The sequence below is a fragment of the Dipodomys merriami genome, unplaced genomic scaffold (assembly GCF_024711535.1).
Source record: "Dipodomys merriami isolate MVZ:Mamm:240054 unplaced genomic scaffold, mDipMer1.0.p SCAF_27, whole genome shotgun sequence".
NCBI lineage: Eukaryota > Metazoa > Chordata > Mammalia > Rodentia > Heteromyidae > Dipodomys > Dipodomys merriami.
The window spans coordinates 7,816,147-7,841,009 of NW_027204159.1; the positions used below are offsets into that span (position 1 = coordinate 7,816,147).

The window sequence follows — 24,863 nt, forward strand, 5'->3', positions numbered from 1 at the left end:
AGTTCAAGCCCCAGTGCCAGCACAAAAAGTTAACATCAGCAGCTATGAACAAGTTCTTTTCAGTTATGAGACACCTGCTCCCTGTGTTGGTCCCACTCTGCAGAGTGTTCCTATCATGAACTTTGGTAACCATAAATCCAGAACATCATCTATGTCATGCCTTTTTCCTCTTCACAGGCCTGCTAAGGGATGGAGCAAAACCATATGAAAGGGCAGTAGTACACTCTTCTTTTGGCCATAAAGGAGGAGTTTGATTTGATCCTGTTCATGGGCTGTTTTCTGTTCTTAATGTCCATATGGTCATCTTTGGGTGCTATGGGCTTTGTTGCTTCTTGAGTATTCTTACCTGCTGCTTGCTATGTTTTTGGGCCTCAGTAAGCCAGGTATGACTAGCCTCCATCTTTCCTATCAACAGGTCCTTCCCTGGTCTAAGACTTGAATTTAGGGCCTCACTGGTTAATTAGACTCAGACTTTTCTTTTTTGGCTCATTTTAAACTTCCATCCTCTGATCTCAGGCTTCAGAGTAGATAGGATTGCAGGATTACAGGTGAGAATCAAAGAACCTGGCACATTTACGTATTTATTTTTTATGTATTTTTTATTTTTATGTATTTATTTTATTTTTATGTATTTTTTTATTTTTTTTTAACCAATAAAAAAATCCATATGTGGGGGCTGGGAATGTGGCTTAGTGGTAGAATTGCTTGCCTTACATGCATGAAACCCTGGGTTCCATTCCACAGTACCACATAAACAGAAAAAGCCAGAAGTGGTGCTGTAGTTTCAGTGGTAGAGCGCTGGCCTTGAGCACAAGAAGCTCAGGGACAGTGCCCAGGCCCTGAGTGCAAGCCCCAGGAATTGCAAAAATAAATAAAATTAAAAATCCATGTGCTGGGGCTGTGAAAGTGGCTCAGTGGTAGAGCGCTTGCCTTGCATGCATGAGGCCCTGGGTTCGATTCCTCAGCACCACATAAGCAAAGAGGAAAAAAGCCGGAAAGTGGCACTGTGGCTCAAGTGTTAGAGCGCTAGCCTTGAGCTGAAGAGCTGAGGGACAGCGCCCAGGCCCAGAGTTCAGGCCCCACGACCGGACCCCCCCCCAAAAAAAAAAAAATCCAGGTGTTGAATGTCAGTGGACCACGCCTGTAATCCTAGCAACTCTGGAGGCTGAGCTCTGAGGATCACAGTTCAAAGCCAGTCAGGGAAGAAAAGTCCACGAGAGTCTAATCTCCAGTTAATCACCAGAAAACTGGAAGTGGCACTGTGGCTCAAAGTGGTAAAATGCTTGCCTTGAGTAAAAAAGGTCAGGGACAGCACCCAGGCCGGGAGTTCAAGCCCCAAGACTGGCAATACCCCCTTCCCCCCCCCCCAAAAAAAAAAAAAACAAACCCACACTTGTTTCTGTTTTCTGGGATTCATTTTGAAAAAGAGTATTTTAAATGTTCAGAGGAGTTATGCCTTTGCTCTTTTTTTTTTCCTGTGGTGCCGGCCCTGGGGTTTGAACTCAAAGCCTGGGCACTTTTTTGGTAGTTTAGATTCTCACAGAATTTCCTCCCTGGCCTGGCTTCCAGCTGCGATCCTCAGATCTCAGCCTCCAGAGTAGCTGGGACTGCAGACTGCAGTCACCGGCGCGGCCTACACTTACTCTTCAGCTCCTCCGCTCGTTAGGAAGGGGCGGAATAGGTGGAAGGGGTTCGCAGGCCGTTTCCTGGTTTCCGTGCAGTGATGACGGGGGCGTAACTACGGGAAGCATCTCGCAGCGTGAAGTGACTTGGGAGGGTACAGTCTCTGCGGCCAAGCACCCGCAGGGGGAGGGTGTGTGGGGAGTGGCCTCCCAGCTCCGTGCCTGGACGACGGATCCTCCTCTTCCGACGAACGCGCTCCGGCGCACTTCCGGCCCCGCCCCCGGCACGCAAGCCCGGTCTCAGACCTCACTTCTAGTGGTGCGACCGTTTCCTGGGCGGACGGCGCGGACTCCATCCCGGAGCATGGACTGCACGTGTGAGGAGAGGCTCACGGAGGAGGGGAGTGACGAGGACCCTGGCTCTGCGGAAACCCCGGTCCGGATCCGCGACACGCCGGAAGACATTGCCCTGGAAGCCCCCGCCAGTGGGCTGGCGTTCCATCCGACCCGAGACCTGCTGGCGGCGGGGGACGTGGACGGGGACGTGTTCCTGTGAGTGAGGTGCGGGGCAGGGCTGCCAGGTCTGGAAGCTCCTCAGAGAGTGTGCTGGGACCGGGCGAGAGAATCGAATTTTGCAAGTTTCATCTGGTGCTATTCATTCAATAACATTCACATTTAAACAAGTTATATAAAAAAGTTGCATAAAGAATCGGAAGATAAAGAAGCCAAAGTGTAGTGACTGTGCCCAGACACGTAGCAGGGCAAAAAGCATTTACAGCCCTGTTATGTACCAGCAATTATATTGAACCTCAGAGGCTAAGCGGCCCCTTTGATCTTTACTCCCTTGGTTAAACTCTGTCAGTGAGCTGAGCGCTGGTGGCTCACTCCTGTAATCCTAGCTACTCAGGAGGCTGAGATCGGAGGATCGCAGTTCAAAGCCAGCCCGGGCAGGAAAGTCCGTGAAACTCCTATCTCCAATAAACCACTAGAAAACCGGAAGTGGTGCTGTGGCTATAGTGGTAGAGTGCTAGTCTTGAGCTGAAGAGTTCAGAAACAGCAGCTAGGTCCCAAAGTTAAAGCCCCACGAGGGACAACCAACCAATCAATCTGTCAATGATGTCAATGAATAGTCTGCTTTGGGCTGGTCGCTGCCCCTTTGCTTTTTCACCCAAGGCTGGCGCTCCACCACTTGAGCCATAGCTCTATTTTCAGATTTTTGGTGGTTTAATTGGAAATAGGAGTCTCACAGACTTTGCTGCCTTTGCTTGCTTTGACCTTGGGTCTCAGATTTCAGCCTCCTGAGTAGCTAGGATTTCAAACACTAAGCTTCAGGATTTGAAATAAACTCTTTAATCTGATTTTCAAGGCCCTTTCTACCTGGCCTTTCTTTGCATGCTCTTCTTTATGCTTTCTGTGCCCATGATCCTCACTATATCCATCCTCCCTCTCTCCCTCCCTCCCTCCCTCCCTTCCTGTCAGTTGTGGGGCTTGAATTCAGGGCTGGCCGCTGTCCTTGAATCTCTTGGAACTTTTTTGCCCAAGCTGGCTTGGAACCTTAATCCTCAGATCTCAGCCTCCTGAGTGGCTAGGATTACAGGTGTGAGCCATCACTTTTCCTAAGAATTTTGAAGCCAAAGCTCCTTTGCACATTGTTGTTTCTTTTCTTTTTTTTTTTTTTTGGGGTCCAGTTGTGGGGCCTGAACTCTGGGCCTGGGCGCTGTCCCTCAGCTCTTCAGCTCAAGGTTAGCGCTCCACCACTTGAGCCACAGCGCCACTTCCAGCTTTTTTTCTTTTTGCTTATGTGGTACTGAGGAATCAAACCTAGGGCCTCATGCATGCAAGGCAAGCGCTCTACCACTGAGCCACCTTCCCAGCCCCACATTGTTGTTTCTTATGCTTGAACAATTCCTTTCCCTCATTTTTACCTTCCATCTACGAATCTTCAGCATCTCTTCTTCCGTTACTTAGATTAAATTAGGTAACTATTAGATGCCACTATGATACCAAGTGCCATGGTACTTTTCCCATATAAACTTTATAACTAGGAGCTGGGAAGGTGGCTCAGTGGTAGAGTGCTTGCCTTGCATGCCTGAGGCCCTGGGTTCGATTCCTCAGCATCACATAAGCAAAAGGAAAAAAGCCGGAAGTGGCACTGTGGCTCAAGTGGTAGAGTGCTAGCCTTGAACTGAAGAGCTGAGGGACAGCACCCAGGCCCCACGACCGGACCCCCCCCCCAAAAAAAAAAAAAAACCACAACAACTTAACTATAAATCTGCTTATTTGAATGATTGTCTCCACTAAAGAAGTGTGTGTTATGTATGGTACACTCTAATTTCTTGCTGCTGCTTCTCCTCTTCCTTCTCTTCTTCCTCCTTTTTTTGTGGTACTGAGCTTTGAACTTAGCCTGGCACTTGTTAGGCAGTTGAGCCATGCCCCCATCCCTTGTTCTGTCATTATTTACAAACAGAATGCTCATTGTAGCTCACTAGTAGGTTATGACAGGAATTGCAAAAAAACAGTATTCTGTGGCTGAATCTGTAATCTATATTGTTTTTCATTTTATCTGCCTCCAGTCTAGGGTAAGTGTTCAATATGGTGGTTTTCTTTTTTTTGGGTCCGGTTGTAGGGCCTGAACTCTGGACCTGGGTGCTGTCCCTCAGCCCTTCAGCTAAAGGCTAGCACCCTACCACTTGAGCCACAGCGCCACTTCCAGCTTTTTATTTTTCTTTTTTTTTTCTTTGTCGGTCGTGGGGCTTGAACTCTGGGCCTGGGCGTTGTCCCTTAGCTCTTCAGCTCAAGGCGAGCGCTCTACCACTTGAGCTACAGCGCCACTTCTGGTTTTCTGGTGGTTTTATTGGAGATAGGAGTCTCACGGTCTCTCCTGTCCGGGCTGGCTTTGAACTGCGATCCTCAGATCTCAGCCTCCTGAGTAGCTAGGATTACAGGCGTGAGCCACCAGCGCCCAGCCCAGCTTTTTATTTTTCTGCTTATGTGGTGCTGAGGAATCGAACCCAGGGCCTCAGTCATGCAAGGCAAGCGCTCTACCACTGAGCCACCTTCCCAGCCCTGTTCAATATGTTTGATCTTGACCAAGACATATAGTCTGGAAGTAGTGGAAAGCCATTTGTTTATAAGTAGGACAGTTGTATTATGAGATTTAATGAGTTTAAACCTCAACCCCTCACAAGTTTTCATGGCCTTTGGCAGATATTTTCATCTCTGAAAATAGGAATAACATTTTACAGAGAACAAGCCCTTGAGCAATTCAACTATTTATTTTTTTGGTCGGTCATGGGGCTTGAACTTTGGGCCTGGGAACTGTCCTTCCGGCGCTGTCCCTCAGCTCTTCAGCTCAAGGCAAGCACTCTACCACTCAAGCCACAGCGCCACTTTTGGTTTTCTGCTGGTTAATTGAAGAGAAGAGTCTTATGGCCTTTCCTGCTTGGACTGGCTTTGAACTCCTGATTTTGAACCGTGATCCTCAGATCTCAGCCTCCTGAGTAGTTAGGAAGGATTGCAGGTATGAGCCACTGGTGCCCCACTTGGTAGGCTTCTAATTCCCACTTTTCATAACCATTCTGAAGTTCTTTTTTCTTCTTGTGATGTGAAGCCCAGATACAACTACATCACTTTCCTGCTTCTTGAACCCTCCTCATTCCTTATCTTTTCGAAGGAATGCTACGTCTGCCTCTAGATTGGTAGCCCCTTCTCTACCAAACAATTTTTTACAAAAGATTTCCTAGCCGGGACCTGGTGGCTCATGCCTGTAATCCCAGCTACTCTGGAGGCTGAGATCTGAGGATCATGGTTCATCTGAGGATACGGTTCAAAGTCAGCCTGGGCAGGAAAGTCCGTGAAATTCTTATTTCCGCAAGTGGTGCTGTGGCTCAAGTTGTAGAGCACTAGCCTTGAGCTGAAAAGCTCAGGGACAGTGCTCAGGCCCAGAGTTCAAGCCCCACACCCAACCAAAAGAAAAGAAAAGATTTCATGATTCATCTGGCATCATCAACTCAGTTTCTAGGTGTTTGTTTTTTTTAAAATTGTGTTTCTGTATGTGTGTGTGTGTGGGGGGGAGAGGGATAGAGAGAGAGAGAGAAAGAGAATGAGTGAGAGTGAGATCCAGCCTTATGCCTATTAAGCATAATAAGTACATTCTCAGCCTCCAAGGCTTTTTCCTTCCCAAGTAATCTGTCAGTCTGGGACTTTTGTTTTTCTCCAGTCCTGGGGTTTGAACTCAGGGCCCTGGGCACTGTCTCTGAACTTCTTTTTTGCTCGACTAGCACCCTACCACTTGAGCCACAGCAGTACTTTGGGCTTTTTCTGTTTATGTGGTACTGAGGAACAGAACCCAGGGCTTCATGAATGCTAGGCAAGCACTCTACCATCTAAACCACATTCCCAGCCAGTCTGTGACTTCTTATTTGTTAGTAGTGGGGCTTGAACTTGGGGTCTGGGTGCTGTGTCCCTGAGCAATTTTGCTCCAGGTTAACACTCTACCATTTTGAGCCACAGCACCAGCAGTTTTCTGGTGGTCATGGATTTATCCTCTTTTCTTTAGCTTTTCCTACTCTTGTCAAGAAGGAGAAACCAAGGAGGTCTGGTCCTCTGGTCACCACCTCAAGTCTTGCCGAGCTGTGGTCTTCTCTGAAGATGGACAGAGTAAGCATTTGAGAAGGCCTTGAAATGCGGGTGGGAAGGAAGCCATGGACGAAGCCATGGACAGTCCCATGACTTGGGTCCCTTTTTCTCCCAGAACTTGTTACTGTTTCCAAGGACAAAGCCATCCATTTTCTAAATGTGGAGGAGGGCCGACTAGAAAGACGAATTTCCAAGGCTCATGGGTAAGGAGATTCACTTGTGTATATGTGCATGAGGGTGAGGAGTCAGGACCTGGAGACTCCTATTAGAGAGCAAAGGTGCTTCAATGAGTTCTTCATCCGTGTCTCCAGCGCCCCCATCAATAGTCTGCTACTTGTGGATGAGAATGTTCTGGCCACAGGGGATGACACAGGTGGTATCCGCCTCTGGGACCAGCGGAAGGAGGGACACTTAATGGACATGCGACAGCATGAAGAGTACATTGCTGATATGGTTCTGGACCCAGCCAAAAAACTGCTGCTGACAGCCAGGTAAATCTCAAATCTGCCACTTTCCCTCCCCTGCTTCCCTTATTCAAAGAGAACTTCTAAGCCTTTGCTCTGCTCTGCAGTGGGGATGGTTGTCTTGGTGTCTTCAACATCAAACGACGCCGGTTTGAGCTACTCTCAGAGCCTCAATCAGGAGACCTGACATCTGTCACCCTCATGAAAGTACATCTGGGTATGATGGAATGGGATGTACCCCTAAAGAGTTTGGTCTAAGTTGGCTCTACAGACATGCTTTTTCCTGTTCCCTGCAGTGTGGTAAGAAGGTAGCCTGTGGCTCTAGTGAAGGTACCATCTACCTCTTCAACTGGAATGGTTTTGGGGCCACAAGTGACCGCTTTGCTTTGAGAGCTGAGTCCATTGACTGCATGATTCCAGTGACAGAGAGTCTACTGTGCACTGGCTCTACTGATGGAATCATCAGGTGAGTGAAGCCCAGATAGCCTTTGGGTCACCAGAGGGGCAAGTCCAACCAGTCAGTAACCAACCATTTCTCCTGTGCAGGGCTGTGAACATCTTGCCTAACCGAGTGGTGGGCACTGTGGGACAACATGCTGGGGAGCCTGTGGAGGAGCTAACCCTCTCTCACTGTGGCCGCTTCCTGGCCAGTAGTGGCCACGACCAGCGCCTCAAGTTTTGGGACATGGCCCAGCTGCGAGAGGTGGTAGTAGATGACTACCGTCGACGCAAGAAAAAGGGAGGGCCTCTGCGTGCCCTGAGCAGTAAGGCCTGGAGCACTGATGACTTCTTCGAAGGACTAAGAGAAGAGGAAGAGGGTTCCAAGGCTCCAGAGGAAGAGGAGAGTGAGGATGACAGTGACTGAGGACATGAGTAGAAAACCTCAGGACAACTCTTCACTGAGCAAGTCTTGCTTCCTGGTGTTGATCCCAAGAAGACTTGAATTACTTTTTTTGGTGCTGGGAATTGATGCTTTGAGCATGCTCAACCTGCACCCAAGATAATGTTGTGCCATTTAAGAAGTTAAAACGTTTGGGATACTGGAGTGGGGAAGCAATTGTTCTGTAACAGATGTACACTCTACCCATATAAAACCCTCAACTCTGAGAAGACAGCACAGAAACATGTTTACTAACGAGGGGTTTAATATAAATACAGATAACAACATAGAAAAACTCAAGCCATATTAACTAAAACCATAATGACAAGCAGTAGAGACCAAGGACTTGGCTAGTTCCTCACATAAAAACAGAAAGATTCATTATAAGGATGTCACATAGGAAATGGCCAAGGAAGCGCACAGGATAAAGACAAACCTTGCAACTTAAGCTAAACCTGAGCAGCTGCCAGGTATGGGGCTATGTTCCAGTGAGGAGGATGCGATGCAGGGCCCATGTCCCTCCCCATTTTGGGATCAGAAGTGGTTGCCCAGGCCTGCTGGGCTGGGTGTTGACATAGGCTCTGCCTACCCATTTAGGCTGCCTGTGGAGGGGAGAGAAGGATGTTACTGCTTCAATATAGTACCCGCCTCAGCCCCACCAGACCACAAGAAGCTGGCCTCAGACTCACTCAGTGCTTCTAGCAGCTGTGTAGAAACAGCATCCTTGGCCACTTCATGACCATCCTGCCCATCTGGGGTCAGCACAACCCAGATGAGGCCACTGAAAGGCACTGGATGCCCAGGGATCACTACTTGGTACCAGAAGCGATGCCAGCCAGCAGGTCCTGTGTCCAAACACTTGGTGAGGAACACTGGGCTGCCTAGCTTCATTCGTTGGCACAGCATCTGCAGGGCAGCTCGAGGCCCTTGGGACCCCAGCTTGTTCTTAGCCAGGGCCAGTTGACTACTATTTGGCTGTAGGCGCTGCAGGGAGGGACTCATGAGCTGGGGACGCAGTAGCTGCTTCAGGTCTGGCTTGAGCCACTCCACAGTCACTGGTTCTCCACAGAGGCGTGACTGCCCTGAATGAAAAGGTGAGAGCAAGACCTTTAGGCTTCCTATTTCCCGATGGTAAAGCCCAGTTAACTTCTCAGGCTTCACAGGTCTTTATTTGTAAACAGGATGTGACAACTGCCACTTTTATAAGTTTCCTTGGAGGAGCTGCTGGAGAAGGCAGGCTTACCTATCTGATAACCATCACAACAGCTAACCTTGCCAGCCAGGACTACCTTTGTGTCAGGAAATATGTTAAGTAACCATTGTCAATTCTCTCAGCAGTCTGAAAAAACAAGTTCTGTAGTAAACAAAGGCAGGCTCAGCTGAATTCCCCAGGGCAAGTCTTTTTCATTGGAATGTTTAGGATTAAGAGAGAATGCCTGCCTTAGAAGTGTTAAATTTGGGTATACTATAGCACTGTTGGAAATAAAAGTGAGCTCACACTTGCCTGAGGTTTTTCTTGGGGGGACTTTTAACTGCTTTACACTGACCTGACGGTATCCAGTACGCTTCAAACCAGACTCCCTCTCCCCCCCCCCCTGCCACACCCCACCTTCCCCCTACCTTCCACTAAGGCCTTTTTGGCCATGGCGGCTGCGCGATGGGAACTGAACTTGAGCAGCGCAATTTGAGTTGCTGTCGACCCCGGACTGGGCAGCAGCAGCGCTTCCTGGAGGCCGGGGCCCAGCGGCTGCAGTGCGAGCAGCAGCGCGCGGCGGGTCACACTCGACGGCAGCCCATCCACGCTCAGCTCGCACTTCTCCGTGCTGCGGCACACCAGCAGCGGGCAGGAGGGCCGCAAGAGGTGGTTGTGCAGCGTGGCGATGGCGGCCTGGGCACCGCGCCGCGAGCTGTAGCGCGCGTAGGCGAAGCCGCGATTGAGGCCGCTGAAGGTCATCATGAGACGGAACTCGTAGAGGCGGCCCACACGCTGGAACAGCGGGATCAGCTGGTGCTCATACACATCCTGGGGCAGCCTTCCGATAAAAACCTCGGACCCCGCCGGCGGCGGGCTGCCCACCCAGCCTGGGGAAAGAGGGTGCGGAAGGACACGGTCACTCACGAGATGGTTTCATGACCTGAGCTCAAGGACTCAGAGACGGTCGGTGTCCGTCTAGGAAATGGGAATGCCCGTTCTGCGCCCGAGCTATTGGTGTAATTGGCCCTGCCGCACAGTAGATGCACCAAGACGGGCTCCCCTCCTCCAAACGGGGCCAAAGGCTCGGCCCCTCCCGACCAAAAGGGTGCCGGCTCCGCCGTCGAGCGACAGGTGTTAGGGGCAGAGGCTACCGTACCTGGAGGTGGCCCGCCATACTTCCTCTGCCCGTTCACCTGCACCAGGCGGATGCCCGTCTCCCTGACCCACGCCTCCAGGGCCGCCTTGTTTTCTGGATTCACCCTTTCACACCATTGCTATAAGGGAAAAAAGCAGGATGGAGTGGGGGGAGGGCTCGTGGAGCTCCCCCCCCCCACCTTGCCTGTGGTGCTGGGGCCACTGTATCTACCACCCCGGCTCAGGCTGCGCTTGAAAACCCCCAGCACCCCCCAGCCCCAGCTCCGTACCTCACACTCGCGTTTGGACTGCATGGCTGTACTGCAGGGCCGACCCCGTACCTTATTTATGACTTCCTTCCCCCAGATCGCCTCTGGAAGTTTCCCTACCCTCCACCCCCACAAGCTCTCATTGGCTCTGTGCGCGACCCCGCCTCCCGAGGGTGGAGGTATCCACTGCACGTGCGCGGTGGGCTCTCAGACCCTCGGATGGAAAGATAAAAACCCTTGCTGGCCAGTCAGGGAAAAGCCCTATTCCTCAAGAGTGGTTCAGACAGGGTGCGCGCTCCCAGCGAGATATTCCCGATGCGCCATTCACCCTAGAAAAGACGGGTGGGCCGTTCTGTGTCTTTTCTCTTTTCCACCGCTTATGTGGTCTAAATGAGTGCCCCGGGTTCTAGTGAGGAAAAGAGAGCTAGGCATCAGTGAGTGACACAGACAAGAACCAATGGTTGAGTGTTTTTATTGGACCTTTGGTGATAGGTTGTGGGTAGTCATCCGCTCCAACTGGTGTGGGGTCCTCTTGCATTTGAGGCCACCTCAGGTCCATTCCAGAAGTTTAGGAGGCAGTGACTGGGTCTTCTATAGAAAGTGGTAATATAGTTGTAAACGTATAGGCATAGTCCTGGCCATTTTTTTTTTTTTTGCCAGTGATTACCAATAAAATAATCATAACAGAAACAAATTAGATTTTGTTCTGAAAACTCTTCGAATGTTCTGCTGAAACCTGAAGTGTGCCAAGCTTTGAAGTACATATGTAGTTCTGTTTTGGTTTTAAATATTGCCAAGTCCAGCTTCCTCTGATACATCACTCAATTCAGCAGATGCAAGGGGGCTTGTTTGTTCTCCTTCTGATCTCTTCCACAAGGTCTTCTCTTCTGACATCCACCTGGTCAGGATGGGAGAAGATATGAGCATGAGCATCTTCCACTCCACTGCTCCCTGAATGATTATATATTTTTAGGCATCATGTTTGGCTCAGATGGTAACAGGAACCCAATCAGATACTCCAGAATAGGCAGTGCCTCTTGGAGAAGCCAGAAAGACAGATATATATATATATATATATATATATATATATATATATATATATTTTTTTTTTTTTTTTTTTTGGTCGGTCGTGGGGCTTGAACTCTGGGCCTGGGCGCTGTCCTTCAGCTCTTCAGCTCAAGGCGAGCGCTCTACCACTTGAGCTACAGCGCCACTTCCGGTTTTCTGGTGGTTTATTTGAGATAGGAGTCTCATGGTCTCTCCTGCCCGGGTTGGCTTTGAACCGCGATCCTCAGATCTCAGCCTCCTGAGTAGCTAGGATTACAGGCGTGAGCCACCAGCGCCCGGCTTATATATATATTTTTTGACTCTGGTCGTGAGGTCTGAACTCTGGGCCTGGGTGCTGTCCCTCAGCTCTTCAGCTCAAGGCTAGCGCTCTACCACTTGAGCCACAGCGCCACTTCCGGCTTTTTTCATTTTGCTTATGTGGTGCTGAGGACTCAAACCCAGGGCCTCATTCATGCACGGCAAGCACTCTACCACTGAGCCACCTTCCCAGCCCCCTTAGGTTCTTTTTTCTGGTTGTGGGGCTTGAACTCAGGGCCTGGGAGCTGTTCTAGAGCTTTTTTGTGCAAGACTAGAATTCTACCACTTTGAGCTACAGCACCACTTCCTGTTTTCTACTAGTTAATTAGAGATAAGCCTCCTGAGTGGCTAGTATTACAAGTGTGAGCAAGCCTTACATTCTTTAAAAGTTGGTACTGTATGAATGCTAGGCTTTTGCTCAGGTCTCAAATGGGCATAGACTTCTTGCTTGAATCCTTACCTCTTCTCTGCTAGCCACCGAACGGAGCTTGATGACCCCATCCTTGAGTTCCTGCTCACCGATGATGGCCACTAGTGGGATACCTGTTTCCTCACAGTACTGCAACTGGTTCAGTAACTTTGGGTTCTTCTTGTAGAGCAGTTCAGCCTGCAAGGGACCAGGGCAGAACATGAGAGCTGTCCTCTGCTATCCTCAGGGACAACTTCCTGGGGGCCCAAGCTGGCATCTTGCTCTTACATCCAGTCCAAGAAGTAATGTCACTTCTAAGGGTGAATTTTATTTTATTTATTTTATTTAGATACCATGGGTGAATTTAATTTAGTTTGTGCTTATCACTCTCAAGTTTGCTGCCACTCAAGGGCTTGCCTTCTGTACCTTGATTCCAGCATCCCACAGCTCTGAGATAAGTTTCAGTCTCTCCTCCAGCAGCTTCTTTTGCGCAGATGCAACAAGCACCTGTGTCTCTGTGGTTCGTACTTTCTCTTCTAAAGCCTGGGGAAGGGGCAGATAAGTCAGAGACACTTCCAAGGAGCATATAGGGCAGACTCTAGTAAGGATTCTGAGACTAGGCTTGACTCAGTGTGTGCAACCAGGGAAGTGCAACAGTGTTCTCTTTTAGCAACTGGGGTTAAGGTAGCTCTTAGAAAACATGAAATTAACTGACTTGTATATGTGACTGTGAGAAGGGCAAAGGTAATTTCAAGCTCATCTCAAACAATCTGATTAAGAATCTGTAAGAGCCGGGCACTGGTGGCTCACACCTCTAATCCTAGCTACTAAGGAGGCTGAGATCTGAGGATCGTGGTTCAAAGGCAGCCCGGGAAGGAAAGTGGTGAGACTCTCATCTCCAATAAAAACCACTAGAAAACCAGAAGTGGCACTGTGGCTCAAGTGGCAGAGTGCTTGCCTTGAGCTGAAGAGCACAGGGACAGTGCCCAGGCCCAGAGTTCAAGCCCCGCAACCAACCAGAAAAAAAAAAAAAAGAAAAAAGAAAGAAATGAAAAGCAGCATCAATAAGAAAGGCCTGAGCCCTCTGGAGCTTCCTTGGTATTATTCTAGGTGCTACAAAGTTGAAATAAACACTTGAATAATCCCAGGACCTAGGTTTCCTACTGACAGAGAGCATTACAGAGTGGTAAGGAGGAAGATTTAAGGATATTTACTTTCTGGTTTCACAGTGTGACTCTACCATTACAAGTTCCATGTCTTTGAGCAAAGTTTTTTCAATTTTTTATTACTTAAGTACTTTAGCATCCTCACCTAAGAACATGTAAATTTTAGAACCTTATGAGCTAATGCATGAAAAGCAGAAAAAACAGTGCCTACCACATGGCAGTAGTATGGCAAGTATTTTGTCATGAGGAAGATCTGGGTCTTGGATACACCTGCATAGATTCCTGATAGCTCCAAGATGTCACTCCTAGGACCTACCTCCAGTCTTTGTTCCACAATGGAGAAGATGCGCTCTACTCCAATACTGACTCCCACACATGGTACCTTGCGCCCTTTAGGGTCAAACATGCCCACTAGTCCATCATAGCGCCCTCCAGCAGCCACACTGCCCACACCCAGGGGCTCATCCCCTGCCTGGGCTGGGGTCTGTAGCAGCACAGCCTCATAGATCACCCCCGTATAATAGTCTAGCCCTCGAGCAAGGCTCAGGTCAAAGGAGATCTGTGGAGACAAGGACATGATCACTACTAGATTAGGATCATAGATCCAAAGTCCCTAAGGTCAGACAAGGCTCCCATTTGGACTCACCTTGTCATCAATGCCAAACAGAGTCAGGTACTCAAACAGCAGCTTCAGGTCTCCCAGGCCCTCTAAGGCCTGCTTGTTTTGAGATAGTTTAGGATCTTGGAGCAGCTCCTCCACCAGGGACACCCCACCTAGGGAGACAGATTGGTTTATCTTTTTGTCTAGACTGCAAGTACATGTGCACATGAACACACACACATACACACAGATTCAATTTTAGAGGGAGGGCAGTGCATGGCTACTGAGGAGGCGGGGTTCTGTTCCTCACCATGCTGTTGAACATAGTCTCCGATTCGGTCAGCCACCTCAGGTGCAAGTCCCTTCTCTCCCACCATCTCATTCTTCACTTCCTCCCAGGATACCTAGGCAGACACTAGTCAGGGATTTTTGAGCAGCTTCCCTACCACAGAGCAGAGGTGGTCCCATCTTGGGGAACAGTCTTAGAAGCAGAAGCTGCCTTTCAACCTACGTGCTGGAGCTAATCCTCCTTTAGTGGGCATAGAGGTAAGCATTAATGCTTGTTTTCCATTGCTCAAGGAGGGGTGGGTTCTGGGAAAAAGAATCAGGCGTTTGGGTCATTACCTTGTCCAGCTTGTCCACTGAGGAACAGATGGTACGGAACTTGCTATCTGGAACACCACAGACAGCAAACATCCCATCTAGTATGCGCCGGTCATTTACCTGTAGGGATCCAAGGCATATCTCTTTAATAGCCTCGACAGTCTTGGCTCCTTGGGCTATTGGTTCCCTATAATAGGACTTTCTCCTGCGAGAAGCCAGGTCCTGCCTTGCCCTCCCAACCCCATTTAGCTCTGACCTTGACCAGGAAGTTGCCTATCTGAAGTGAACTCAGGATTTCACACATGATTTTCAGGCATTCTGCATCAGGGATCATAGGGTCAAATTGTCCAGCAATGTCAAAATCCTGCAGGGAGAGAGGTAGACAGAGGACCTCAAGAGTTGAACTATATTAAAGAGGAATTTCTGGGAGTTCTGCTTTGAAGAGCTCTGCTTTCTGTCTGTTTGCACTGAAGCACATGAAGGACTTCCCCACTTCATTCTCTATGTCTGATAATCAGCTCAGAGGAAAAGTCCAGCATTTTTGAGCTTCCCACCAGTCCTGGCATCCTTTCCATATATGGGATCTATGTCCTTCATTATCTACTTTATCATTACCTCCTTCCTTAATTCCTCCAACTTCTTCCTTTGATATTCTTTCCCATCCACTAGAAGTCCTGCCATCACTTGTGATGATTTGATATCTCACGTGGAAATTTCTCATTGATCTTCTGTGGTGATCCTACCACTATAGTTTCATATAAAAAGCACTGAACCTAGCTGGGTGCTAGTGACTCAAGCCTGTAATCCTAGCTTCTCAGGAGGCTGAGATCTGAGGACCGCAGTTCAAAGCCAGCCTGGGCAGGAAAGTCTGTGAGACTCTTCTCTCCAATAAACCACTTAGAAAACCAGAAATGGCACTGTGACTCAAGTGGTATAATGCTAGCCTTGAGCTGAAGAGTACAGGGACAGTGCCCAGGCCCAGAGTTCTACCCCTACCATCTTTTTATCTGTTGAATACTTAAAATGGGGAACATTTCCTCTTCATTATAAAATCTACATAAAAATATCAAAATGCAAGTGCTTTATCTAGGGACATCCACTTTACTCAGGATACCACAGTACTTAATGATGTATTGATTTCCTGGGCGCTGATGGCTCACACCTGTAATCCTAGCTACTCAGGAGGCTGAGATCTGAGGATTGTAGTTAGGAACCAGCCTGAGCAGGAAAGTCCCTGAGAGTCTGATCTCCAATAAACCACCAGAAAACTGGAAGTGGTGCTGTGGCTCAAGTGGTAGAGTGCTAGCCTTGAGCTGAAGAGCTCAGGGACAGCACCCAGGCCCAGAATTCAAGCACCTTGACTGACAAAAAAACAGATTGTTGAAAGACTGACTTGAGAGAGGGTCTGAATTACCCATCCTGCCCGTTTTTTTAACACTCACACATTGGTAGAATTCCCGGTATCGGCCTCGGGTCATGGCTGGGTTATCCCGCCGATATACTTTTGCTATATGGTAGCGTTTAATGTTCGTCAGTTTATTCATTGCCAAATACCGAGCAAAAGGAACCTGATGACAGAGAGTTAAGGAGAACACCTTTCCTATTGCTGTTTGGAAATTATCATCACCTACAGAAGCTGTGTCTAACCCCTCCCTGTCTGGGAATAGCCACTGCCCGTAAGATTAACAGCATTTCCGAAGGTAGAGAAAGAATCAACTGTGCTACCACAGTTGAAGCCTCAGAAAATACCAAGGTTAGCCAGGTGCCCGTGGCTCGTGTCAGTAATCCTAGCTACTTGGGAAGCTGAGATCCGGTTCAAAGCCGGCTGGGGCAGGAAAGTCCGTGAGACTCTCATCTCCAATTAACTACCATAAAACCAGAAGTGGTGCTGTGGCTCAAGTGGTAGAATACTAGCCTTGAGCTTAAGAGCTGAGGGACAGCACCCAGGATCAGAGTTCAAGCCCACCACTGACCAAAAAACAAAAAACAAAAAAGGCTCTGTGGGTTAGAGGCTTGGCTCGGGGAGTAGGGTGCCCACCAGTGAGCATAAAGCATCAGATACCGAGTTAGCATCTTTGTCTGACAGCCTGGCCTGTTTCTCCGCCCCCCCCCCCCCAAAAAAAAGATCAAGGCTCCTTCCTATTTGGTAGTATCTCCCTTGGGCAGATTGACACAGAGCAGGAAATGGGCCCCATAGGGAATCCCTAAGCAGATGATTGAGTCTCTGTAGCTTACAAGCAAAGGAAATGTAATTTTGGACAATTAAAATGAACTTTGCCCATGGACCTAGGCAGGGGAAAGCTATTCTAGAACCAGGGGATTGTGAAACTGGGAACTGAACCCTGGCAGAAAGGTAAGGTCTCACCTAGCATTCAGATTTCTAAGGCTACACTCTGCTTGGCCAAAGTCTCATCCTACTTTACAGCAGAAAGAATTCACTAGTTGCCAAAGGCTTTATGTTTAATCTTACCTAGGTCTGTCTATCCCTAAATGTAAGGCTTAGAAGTAGCCCCAGCTCTGTAAGGGCCAAGAGCTGAAGGTTAGAAAGATACAGTGAGATCATAACGAAGGGACAGCAGCTCCCCACCCTGGTCCTTCAGGTCATAAATAAGTTTCGAGTCTTCTCCATATTTTCCAGTCAGTGTTTCCTAGAGAAAGCATAATGAACTGTGATGACAATAAACATAACGTTTTTTTGTGGTGCTAAGGATAGACCTAGGCAAACACTCTCTCAATTTTTTTTTTTTTTTGGGTCCGGTCATGGGGCCTGAACTCTGGGCCTGGGCGCTGTCCCTCAGCTCTTCAGCTCAAGGCTAGCGCTCTACCACTTGAGCCACAGTGCCTAGGCAAACACTCTCTATTAAACTACATCCTCATCTCCTAAAAGAACATTATGAAAAAACTACTATCCTAACATTCCTAATTTCAACTTGTCTATATTCCTTCTTTTTATCCCAATGCTTACATGCTTGATATAGTTATAATAAAAAATAAAACATTGTTGATTTTTGGCTAATATACATTTTATAAGAGCTAACATTGCTTTTTAAAAATTTATTTTATCTTAGAGGTGATATACAGAGCAATTAGTTACATATTGCTTTTTATTATTTATTTTTTTATTTTTTTACATTCTTTTTGGGTCCAGTCGTGGGGCCTGAACTCTGGGCCTGGGCACTGTCCCTCAGCTCTTCAGCTCAAGGCTGGCGCTCTACCACTTGAGCCACAGCGCCACTTCTGGCTTTTTCCTTTTTGCTTATGTTGTGCTGAGGAATTGAACCCAGGACCTCAGTCATGGAAGGCAAGCGCTCTACCACTGAGCCACCTTCCCAGCCCCATATTGCTTTTTAAAGATGTATACTCTTCTAGTAAGAAGCTCTGTGCTTATTTTCTCACTAATGTTATCCTGTGAGATGGCTAGGTTATTCCAATTTAAAAACAAAATTTCTGGGCTGGGAAGGTGGCTCAGTGGTAGAGTGCATGATTCCTTAGCACCACATAAGCAGAAAAAGCCAAAGTGGTGCTGTGGCTCAAGTGGTAAGAGCGCTAGCTTTGAGCTAAAGAGCTAAAGGACAGCGCCCAGGCCCAGAATTCAGGCCTCACGACTGACCAACCCCCCAAAAATAACATTTTAAGAAATGTTAATTTTTTTATTGAGAATAAGATTCTGGGAGTGCATTACAGACCAGTGGTTTTTTTTTTTGTTTTTTTTTTTTTAAACATCTGTAATCTGAACAACATTAAAAGCCAAAACAGAATGTCTTAATAGTATTACAGTAGTTTGTGCGCTCACATGTTTTCAACAGATAACAGATTTCATTTATCACACTGATAGATTTTAAGTGTCTGAACATTCCCAGTATGCAAATCAGTGTTCTGATTTGTACATTCTCAGTGTAAGATTGGAAACATTTGTACACTGGTTGGACTACACTGTTTGTATCTTGCCCTCCACCCCATTCCTATGTTGAAGTTCTAACTCTAGTAATCTCATACTCTCTTATTATCTATTTGGATTTCCTATACTCATTCTTCAATCATGTAGCTTTCTCTTACCCATCTCTTACCTTTAGTTCAAACACAGGTGTATCAATCACTTCTGCACCATGGCGTTTGAAGCAGCGGATGATTACATCAAACACTTTCTCCCGAACTGCCATATGCTTGGGACTGTAGTCTCTTGTGCCCTTAGAGTCAAAATTAACCAAAGAACCAAGGAAGAGATGTAAGCTAGACAATAATAAGTTCTGAAAATATATAACTGTGTTTTCACCAATAGGGAAAGCAAATCCTGTGTCAAACATAGATTTTCTTACAGGCCACTGAATAGTAAAATCAATACAAACCATTCCTTATTGATTTCTATACTTACTTGCCTTTTAAATCACTTTCCCTTTTAGGTTTGATTCTTAGAATATTTTTCTTTTTTTTTTTTTTTTTGAGTCCGGTCGTGGGGCCTGAACTCTGGGCCTGGGCGCTGTCCCTCAGCTCTTCAGCTCAAGGCTAGCGCACTACCACTTGAGCCACAGCGCCACTTCCGGCTTTTTTCTTTTTGCTTATGTGGTGCTGAGGAATCGAACCCAGGGCCTCGAGCATGCAAGGCAAGCGCTCTACCACTGAGCCACCTTCCCAGCCCTAGAATATTTTTCTTAAAACATTTTTTTTCCTAAGCAGCTTTTTGACAACTCTGGGAATAAGAGTATTTCTGCCTAACAGAAGAGACCTGCCTGATGATAAGCATATAACCAAACCAAATTGGAACAATGAGTTGAATACTAAAGTTTGTAAGGTGACCTTTCTTTCTTAGCATGCTTTTTTCTTATTAGTATAAATTAATTATACAAAGGGACTTCATTATAATATTACATACATGCAGATAATGTATTTTTGATCAAATTTACTCCTATTTCTCTCTTTCTCTCTCTTCTCTTTTTTTGTTTACAGGGCTTGAACTCAGGACCCAGATTAGACAGAAACATTGTACAGATAAAGGTGTTGAGGAAGATGTTGAGAAGTTTTCAGTTTATGCCTCATAACAAATTTGTGGCAGAACAACTTTGTTCTTGTATGTCAGATCTTTTAGTCTTGGCTTTTACAATCTACTCTAAAGTCTTTGGTCTTAGGACCTCTTTACTCTTAATATAAATCCAAAGTACATTATACCTATCAATATTTTTTCTACTAGAAATTAAAAAAATAAAAATCTAAAATAATATATTAGTGTACCCATCAAATATTAAAACATAATATTTTAGGAAAATATAAGCATTTTCTTTTTTTTTTTTTTTTCTGGTTGGTCATGGGGCTTGAACTCTGGGCCTGGGTGCTGTCCCCCAGCTCTTCAGCTCAAGGCAAGTGCTCTACCACTTGAGCCACAGCACCACTTCCTGTTTTCTGCGGGGTTTATTGGAGATAAGAAGCTCAGGGACAGAAGTGGTGCTGCGGCTCAAGAGGTAGAGTGCTTGCAGGAAAGTATGTGAGACTCTTATCTCCAATAAACCACCAGAAAACAGGAAGTGGCACTGTGGATAAAGTGGTAGAGCGCTCGCCTTGAGCTGAAGAGCTGAGGGACAGTCTCCAGGCCCAGAGTTCAAACCCCAAGACCAACAACAACAACAAAAAAATCATGGACTTTCCTGCCGGGACTGGCTTTGAATCGAGATCCTCAGATCTCAACCTCCTGAGTAGCTAGGATTACAGGCGTGAGCCACCGGCACCTGGCAAATATAACCATTTTCAAAAAAACCTGAATAATGGTATTGACGACATCTTTGCAGATCTTTAATATCTGCCTTAATGAAAGACAGATGATTTTTCCCCCCAATTCTGGGGCTTGACCTCAGGTTCCTGAGCTTCTTTTGCACAAGGCTAGCACTCTAGCCACAGTGCCATTTCCGGCTTTTTCTGTGTATGTGGTACTGAGGAATCAAACCCAGGGCCTCATGAATGCTAGGCAAGCACCTTACCACTAAGACACATTCCCAGCCCCAGATGATTCTTGTGCTTCTTGTATCAATATCTGTTGTAGAAGGAAATGAAGTATATCTAAACTGACATAGATGTGTACCAGTAAAAGGAGGAGTACTTCAATGAACTTTCAGTGAACTGTGAATATTCTTCCTCCTCCTTTGTTTCCCCTTCCCATCCCTTCTCATTACCCCCCCCCCCCCCCCCCCCCCCCCCCCCCGGTTTTAACTTTCTTAAAGACTGGTTGATTTGATTGTTTTTTGTTTTTGCTGGCTCTAGGGTCTGTGGGCCCAAATCCTTGGGCTTTTTTTTTTTTGCACAAGGCCAAAATCACTTGTGCTTAATGTATACATCCCATATAATAGTATTTCCAGCCCCAGCAGGAAAGTCTATGAGACTTTTTGTCAGCCACAGAGCTTGAACTCAGGGCCTGGGCACTGTCCCTGAGTTCTTTTGCTCAAGACTAGCACTTTATCACTTTGAGCCACAGCTCCACTTCCAGTTTTCTGGTGGTTAACTGGAAATAGGTAAGAGTCTCACAGACTTTCCTGCCTGAGCTGGCTTTGAACTGCTATCTTCAGATCTCAGCCTGAGTAACTAGGATTTCAGGGGTAAGCCACCAATGTCTGGCTTTATGAGACTCTTATTTCCAATTAGCCACTTAGAAACTAGAAGTGGAATTGTGGCTCCAAGTGGTACAGTGCTAGCTTTGGGCAAAAAAAAAAAAAAAAAAAAAGCAAACTCAGGAACAGCATCTAGACTGAGTTAAAGTCTCTGACTGATTACCACCCCTTCCCCCCCAAAAAAAAAGTATATGGGAAGATGTGCTTAATTTATATGCAAATACTACATGACTTTATGGAAGGAACTTGAGCAACTTCAGATTTTGTTATCTACATGAGGTTTGGAACCCATCTCCAGGATACTAAGGATCAACTGTATTGATGTCTAGTCTTGATTTCTGCTATAGGACCAGGAGTTCTAATTACATACTTATGGTGATAACTATGCACTTCCAGAGCAAATGTTAACACAGTGAAAAAAGCAACTTATACATTATTACAAAAATAATTTGGGGGCTGGGAAGGTGGCTCAGTGGTAGAGTGCTTGCCTTGCATGCATGATACCCTGGATTTGATTTCTCAGCACCACATAAGCAGAAAAAGCCAGAAGTGGCGCTGTGGTTCAAGTGGTAGATTGCTAGCCTTGAGCTGAAGAGATTAGGGACAGCGCCCAGGCCCAGAGTTCAGGCCCCTTGACCAACACAAAAACAAAAGAAAACAAAACAAATTTTTTTGGTCACAAAAGACTCCTTGAAAGTCTTAAAGTCTTATCTTCACATTACTGAGTTACCTTTTTTTTTGGTTGGTCGTGGGGCTTGAACTCTGGGCCCGAGCGCTGTCCCTCAGCTCTTCAGCTCAAGGCTAGCACTCTACCATTTGAGCTACTTCCTGTTTTCTGGTGGTTTATTGGAGATAAGTTTCACAGACTTTCCTGCCGGGCTGGTTTTGAACCACGATCCTCAGATCTCAGCCTCCTCAGCTAGGATTGCAGGTGTGAGCCACTGGTGCCCGGCCTGAGTTTTTTTTTTTTTTTTTTTTTTGGGTCCGGTCTTGGGGCCTGTACTCTGGGCCTGAGCGCTGTCCCTCAGCTCTTCAGCTTAAGGCTAGCGCTCTACCACTTGAGCCACAGCGCCACTTCCGGCTTTTTTCCTTTTGCTTATGTGGTGCTGAGGAATCGAACCCAGGGCCTCATGTATGCAAAGCAAACACTCTGCCACTGAGCCACCTTCCTAGCCCCAGCCTGAGTTATCTTATGTTAATATATTTCTTTTTTCTTTTTTTGTTGGTCCTGGGGCTTGAACTCTGGTTCTGCGTGCTGTCCCTGAGTTCTTCAGCTCAAGGCTACTGCTTCATCACTTGAGCTACAGCACCACTTCTGGTTTCCTGGTGGCTCATTGGAGATAAGAGTCTCACAGATTTTCCTGCCAGGGATCTCAGCCTCCTGAGTAGCTAGGATTACAGGCATGAGCCACCGGTGCTGGGCTGATGTTAATTTTTTTTTTTTTTGTCGATCATGGGGCTTGAACTCTGGGCCTGAGTGCTGTCCCTCAGCTCTTCAGCTCAAGACGAGCGCTCTACCACTTGAGCCACTGTGCCACTTCTGGTTTTCTGGTGGTTTATTGGAGATAAGAGTCTCATGGACTTTCCTGCCTGGGCTGGCTTTGAACAGTGATCCTCAATCTCAGCTTCCCCAGTAGCTAGGATTATAGGTGTGAGCCACCAGACCTCAGCTCAAAGAAATGTGTTTTTAAAAGAAATTATTTGGTGGCCATATTCTTCCAGCTTTTATGACTTCTGCCGCTAGTCATGCTTAATAAAATACTAAGTTGTCTTGAATATGTTGAAGTATGATTACAAAAGGTATTTGTTTTTAAATTCTAATACCTCCACTGACTGAACTTGATTTTTCTGTTGAGGCTATAACCTTCAATTATATTGAAAATTTAACAGACATCTAAATCAACAGCTAATTTTTAACACTGAATTGCAAATGCAACAACACAAATTGAAAATACATTAAATTTTTAATTTTTTCAGTCCTGATATTTTAATACAACAATGTTATCATTGCCATTATCAAGATAATAAACATTTCTATTATTTCCCACCCCCCCAAAAAAAAACAAAAAACAAAAGAAAAATGTGTCTTAGGTGGACACCAATGGCTCATGCCTATAATCCTTACTACTCAAAAGGCTGAGATCTGAGGACTGCACTTCAAAGCCAGCCCAGACAGGAAAATCTGTGAGACCCATATCTCCAATTAAGCACCAAAAAAGCCGGAAGTGGCTGAAGTGGTAAGAATGTTATCATTGAGCAGAAAAGTTCAGGGACTGCACCTAGGCCCTGAGTTCAAAGCCCAAGACTGGTACGTGTGTGCACGCGCATGTGCGCACACACACACATACACACAAAGTCGTTGCAATAACAGAAATATGTATGAAAGACCACGGAAATCTGTATGAAGGGATAAATACTTCTGTTTATAGAACCTCCAGAAAGTGACACCTAAAGTGAAATCTTGGAGATGAGTTAGGAAATTTCTACCTTCATTCCACTCTACTTTTCTACTCTATTGGGTTGTATATAGATCCTCCTCTCGTTCCTAGAGATTATCAAAGTACCATCATTCTTTCTTGTTTCAGGGTTTCCATATTCTATGGATCTATTTTCCTTACACTCTTCCTCTGGCTACCTGTATTCATCTCAGAGGTTTATAGTGTACTACTTCTTGGTGAGGCTTTTTTAGACTCTAGCACTCACGTTTTTGAGCATCCATATCAATTTCTTTTTTTTTGTTTTGTTTTTGGGTCCAGTCATGGGGCCTGAACTCTGGGCCTGGGCACTGTCCCTCAGCTCTTCAGCTCAAGGCTAGCGCTCTACCACTTGAGCCACAGTGCCACACCTGGCTTTTTTCTTTTTGCTTATGTGGTGCTGAGGAATCGAACCCAGGGCCTCAGGCATGCAAGGCAAGCACGCTACCACTGAGCCACCTTCCCAGCCCCATATCAATTTCTTTATATCACTAACCACAACTTACAATTGCTTAATCATGTGTGGGATTATCTGTTCTAAAGTTTTCTCTTCAGTAGAATAGAAGATACATGAAGGCAGACTGCAGTGTCCAGCCTGGTATGATTAGAACTTTGTACTGTACTAGGGACATAGTAGTAAGCACTCAATGACAGCTTACTGAATGAAAGGAGTACAGAAGCAGGCTGGGCACCCAGCTGGCCTCCTTTCTGTCATCACTTTGCCATCCCAATATGACTCAAGTAGAGTTCAATCCAGCCCAGTAGCCAGAACAATGATCGTTTCTTCTGCAATATTTCAGCTCCTCCTCAATGACCTAGTTCAGGAAAGCAGATCTATCCACCCTTTTGAGTAGATTAGAAATTCTCTCAGATTCCCCTTATAGGAATAGTACTACCTTGGGTGTTTTGAGCACAAACTTTTGTTTGCTTTCATCAGGGCCCAGCTGTGCCTTCAGTTTCAGGAGTTTCGCCACCTCCTCCTCGATCTGTTGGGGAAAAGAATCAGTTCGGCTATTCGTCGTCCCTCTCCCTTTCACATCATTCATTCGATATTCCTCCCATATCAGGAACTGGGCCAGGTCTTTCGACTGGGGGCCAGCCATCCTTCTCTCAGGATCCGCCCTAGCTATCTCCCCATCCCAGCCCATCCTCCCTACGAGCCCAGTCCCGTCCTCCACAACGCTGTCCTCCAGCCAGACTACCTCGCCTTATGTCCTTCCCTTGTCTCCTGCGTCATACCTGATCAGAGCTGGCCTTCTGCTGCTTGAGGCTCCGCACACGCTCTCCCTGAAGCCGCACCAGTTCCTCCAGCTCCGCACGGTCTGCCATGCTGCCGGCCACCTGGAGCTAGCTGCCTGCCTTCCAAACCGGCTGGGGTGAACGCAGCCTGAGCCTGGATGACTTCCGGCTACCGAGACTCTGATTTCCAGGCCTAGAGAGCCTCCGTGGAACT

The 24,863-nt window shown here is 46.8% G+C and overlaps 3 protein-coding genes across 3 annotated transcripts; 1 reads left to right on the forward strand and 2 right to left on the reverse strand.

Annotated features, from left to right (window-relative positions):
- The first annotated feature begins 1,929 nt into the window (after positions 1-1,929).
- Positions 1,930-8,261, forward strand: Wdr55 (WD repeat domain 55). Its single transcript, XM_070036180.1, has 7 exons — positions 1,930-2,174; positions 6,181-6,281; positions 6,376-6,463; positions 6,572-6,751; positions 6,832-6,931; positions 7,021-7,190; positions 7,271-8,261. Exons 1-7 carry the CDS (start codon positions 1,987-1,989, stop codon positions 7,587-7,589), a joined length of 1,146 nt encoding a protein of 381 aa, XP_069892281.1. The 5' UTR covers positions 1,930-1,986; the 3' UTR covers positions 7,590-8,261.
- On the reverse strand, positions 8,217-10,247 carry Dnd1 (DND microRNA-mediated repression inhibitor 1). The gene is made up of 4 exons (XM_070036181.1): positions 10,224-10,247; positions 9,956-10,073; positions 9,225-9,686; positions 8,217-8,686 (listed from the first exon to the last, which is right to left on the reverse strand). The coding sequence occupies exons 1-4, from the start codon at positions 10,245-10,247 to the stop codon at positions 8,229-8,231; spliced, it is 1,062 nt and encodes a 353-aa protein (XP_069892282.1). The 3' UTR covers positions 8,217-8,228.
- Positions 10,248-10,658: 411 nt separating this feature from the next.
- On the reverse strand, positions 10,659-24,809 carry Hars1 (histidyl-tRNA synthetase 1). The gene is made up of 13 exons (XM_070036185.1): positions 24,650-24,809; positions 24,307-24,396; positions 18,414-18,533; positions 16,899-16,994; positions 15,789-15,914; positions 14,603-14,710; positions 14,368-14,466; positions 14,054-14,147; positions 13,789-13,916; positions 13,459-13,701; positions 12,403-12,519; positions 12,028-12,174; positions 10,659-11,100 (listed from the first exon to the last, which is right to left on the reverse strand). Exons 1-13 carry the CDS (start codon positions 24,737-24,739, stop codon positions 11,029-11,031), a joined length of 1,530 nt encoding a protein of 509 aa, XP_069892286.1. The 5' UTR covers positions 24,740-24,809; the 3' UTR covers positions 10,659-11,028.
- Positions 24,810-24,863: the final 54 nt, after the last annotated feature.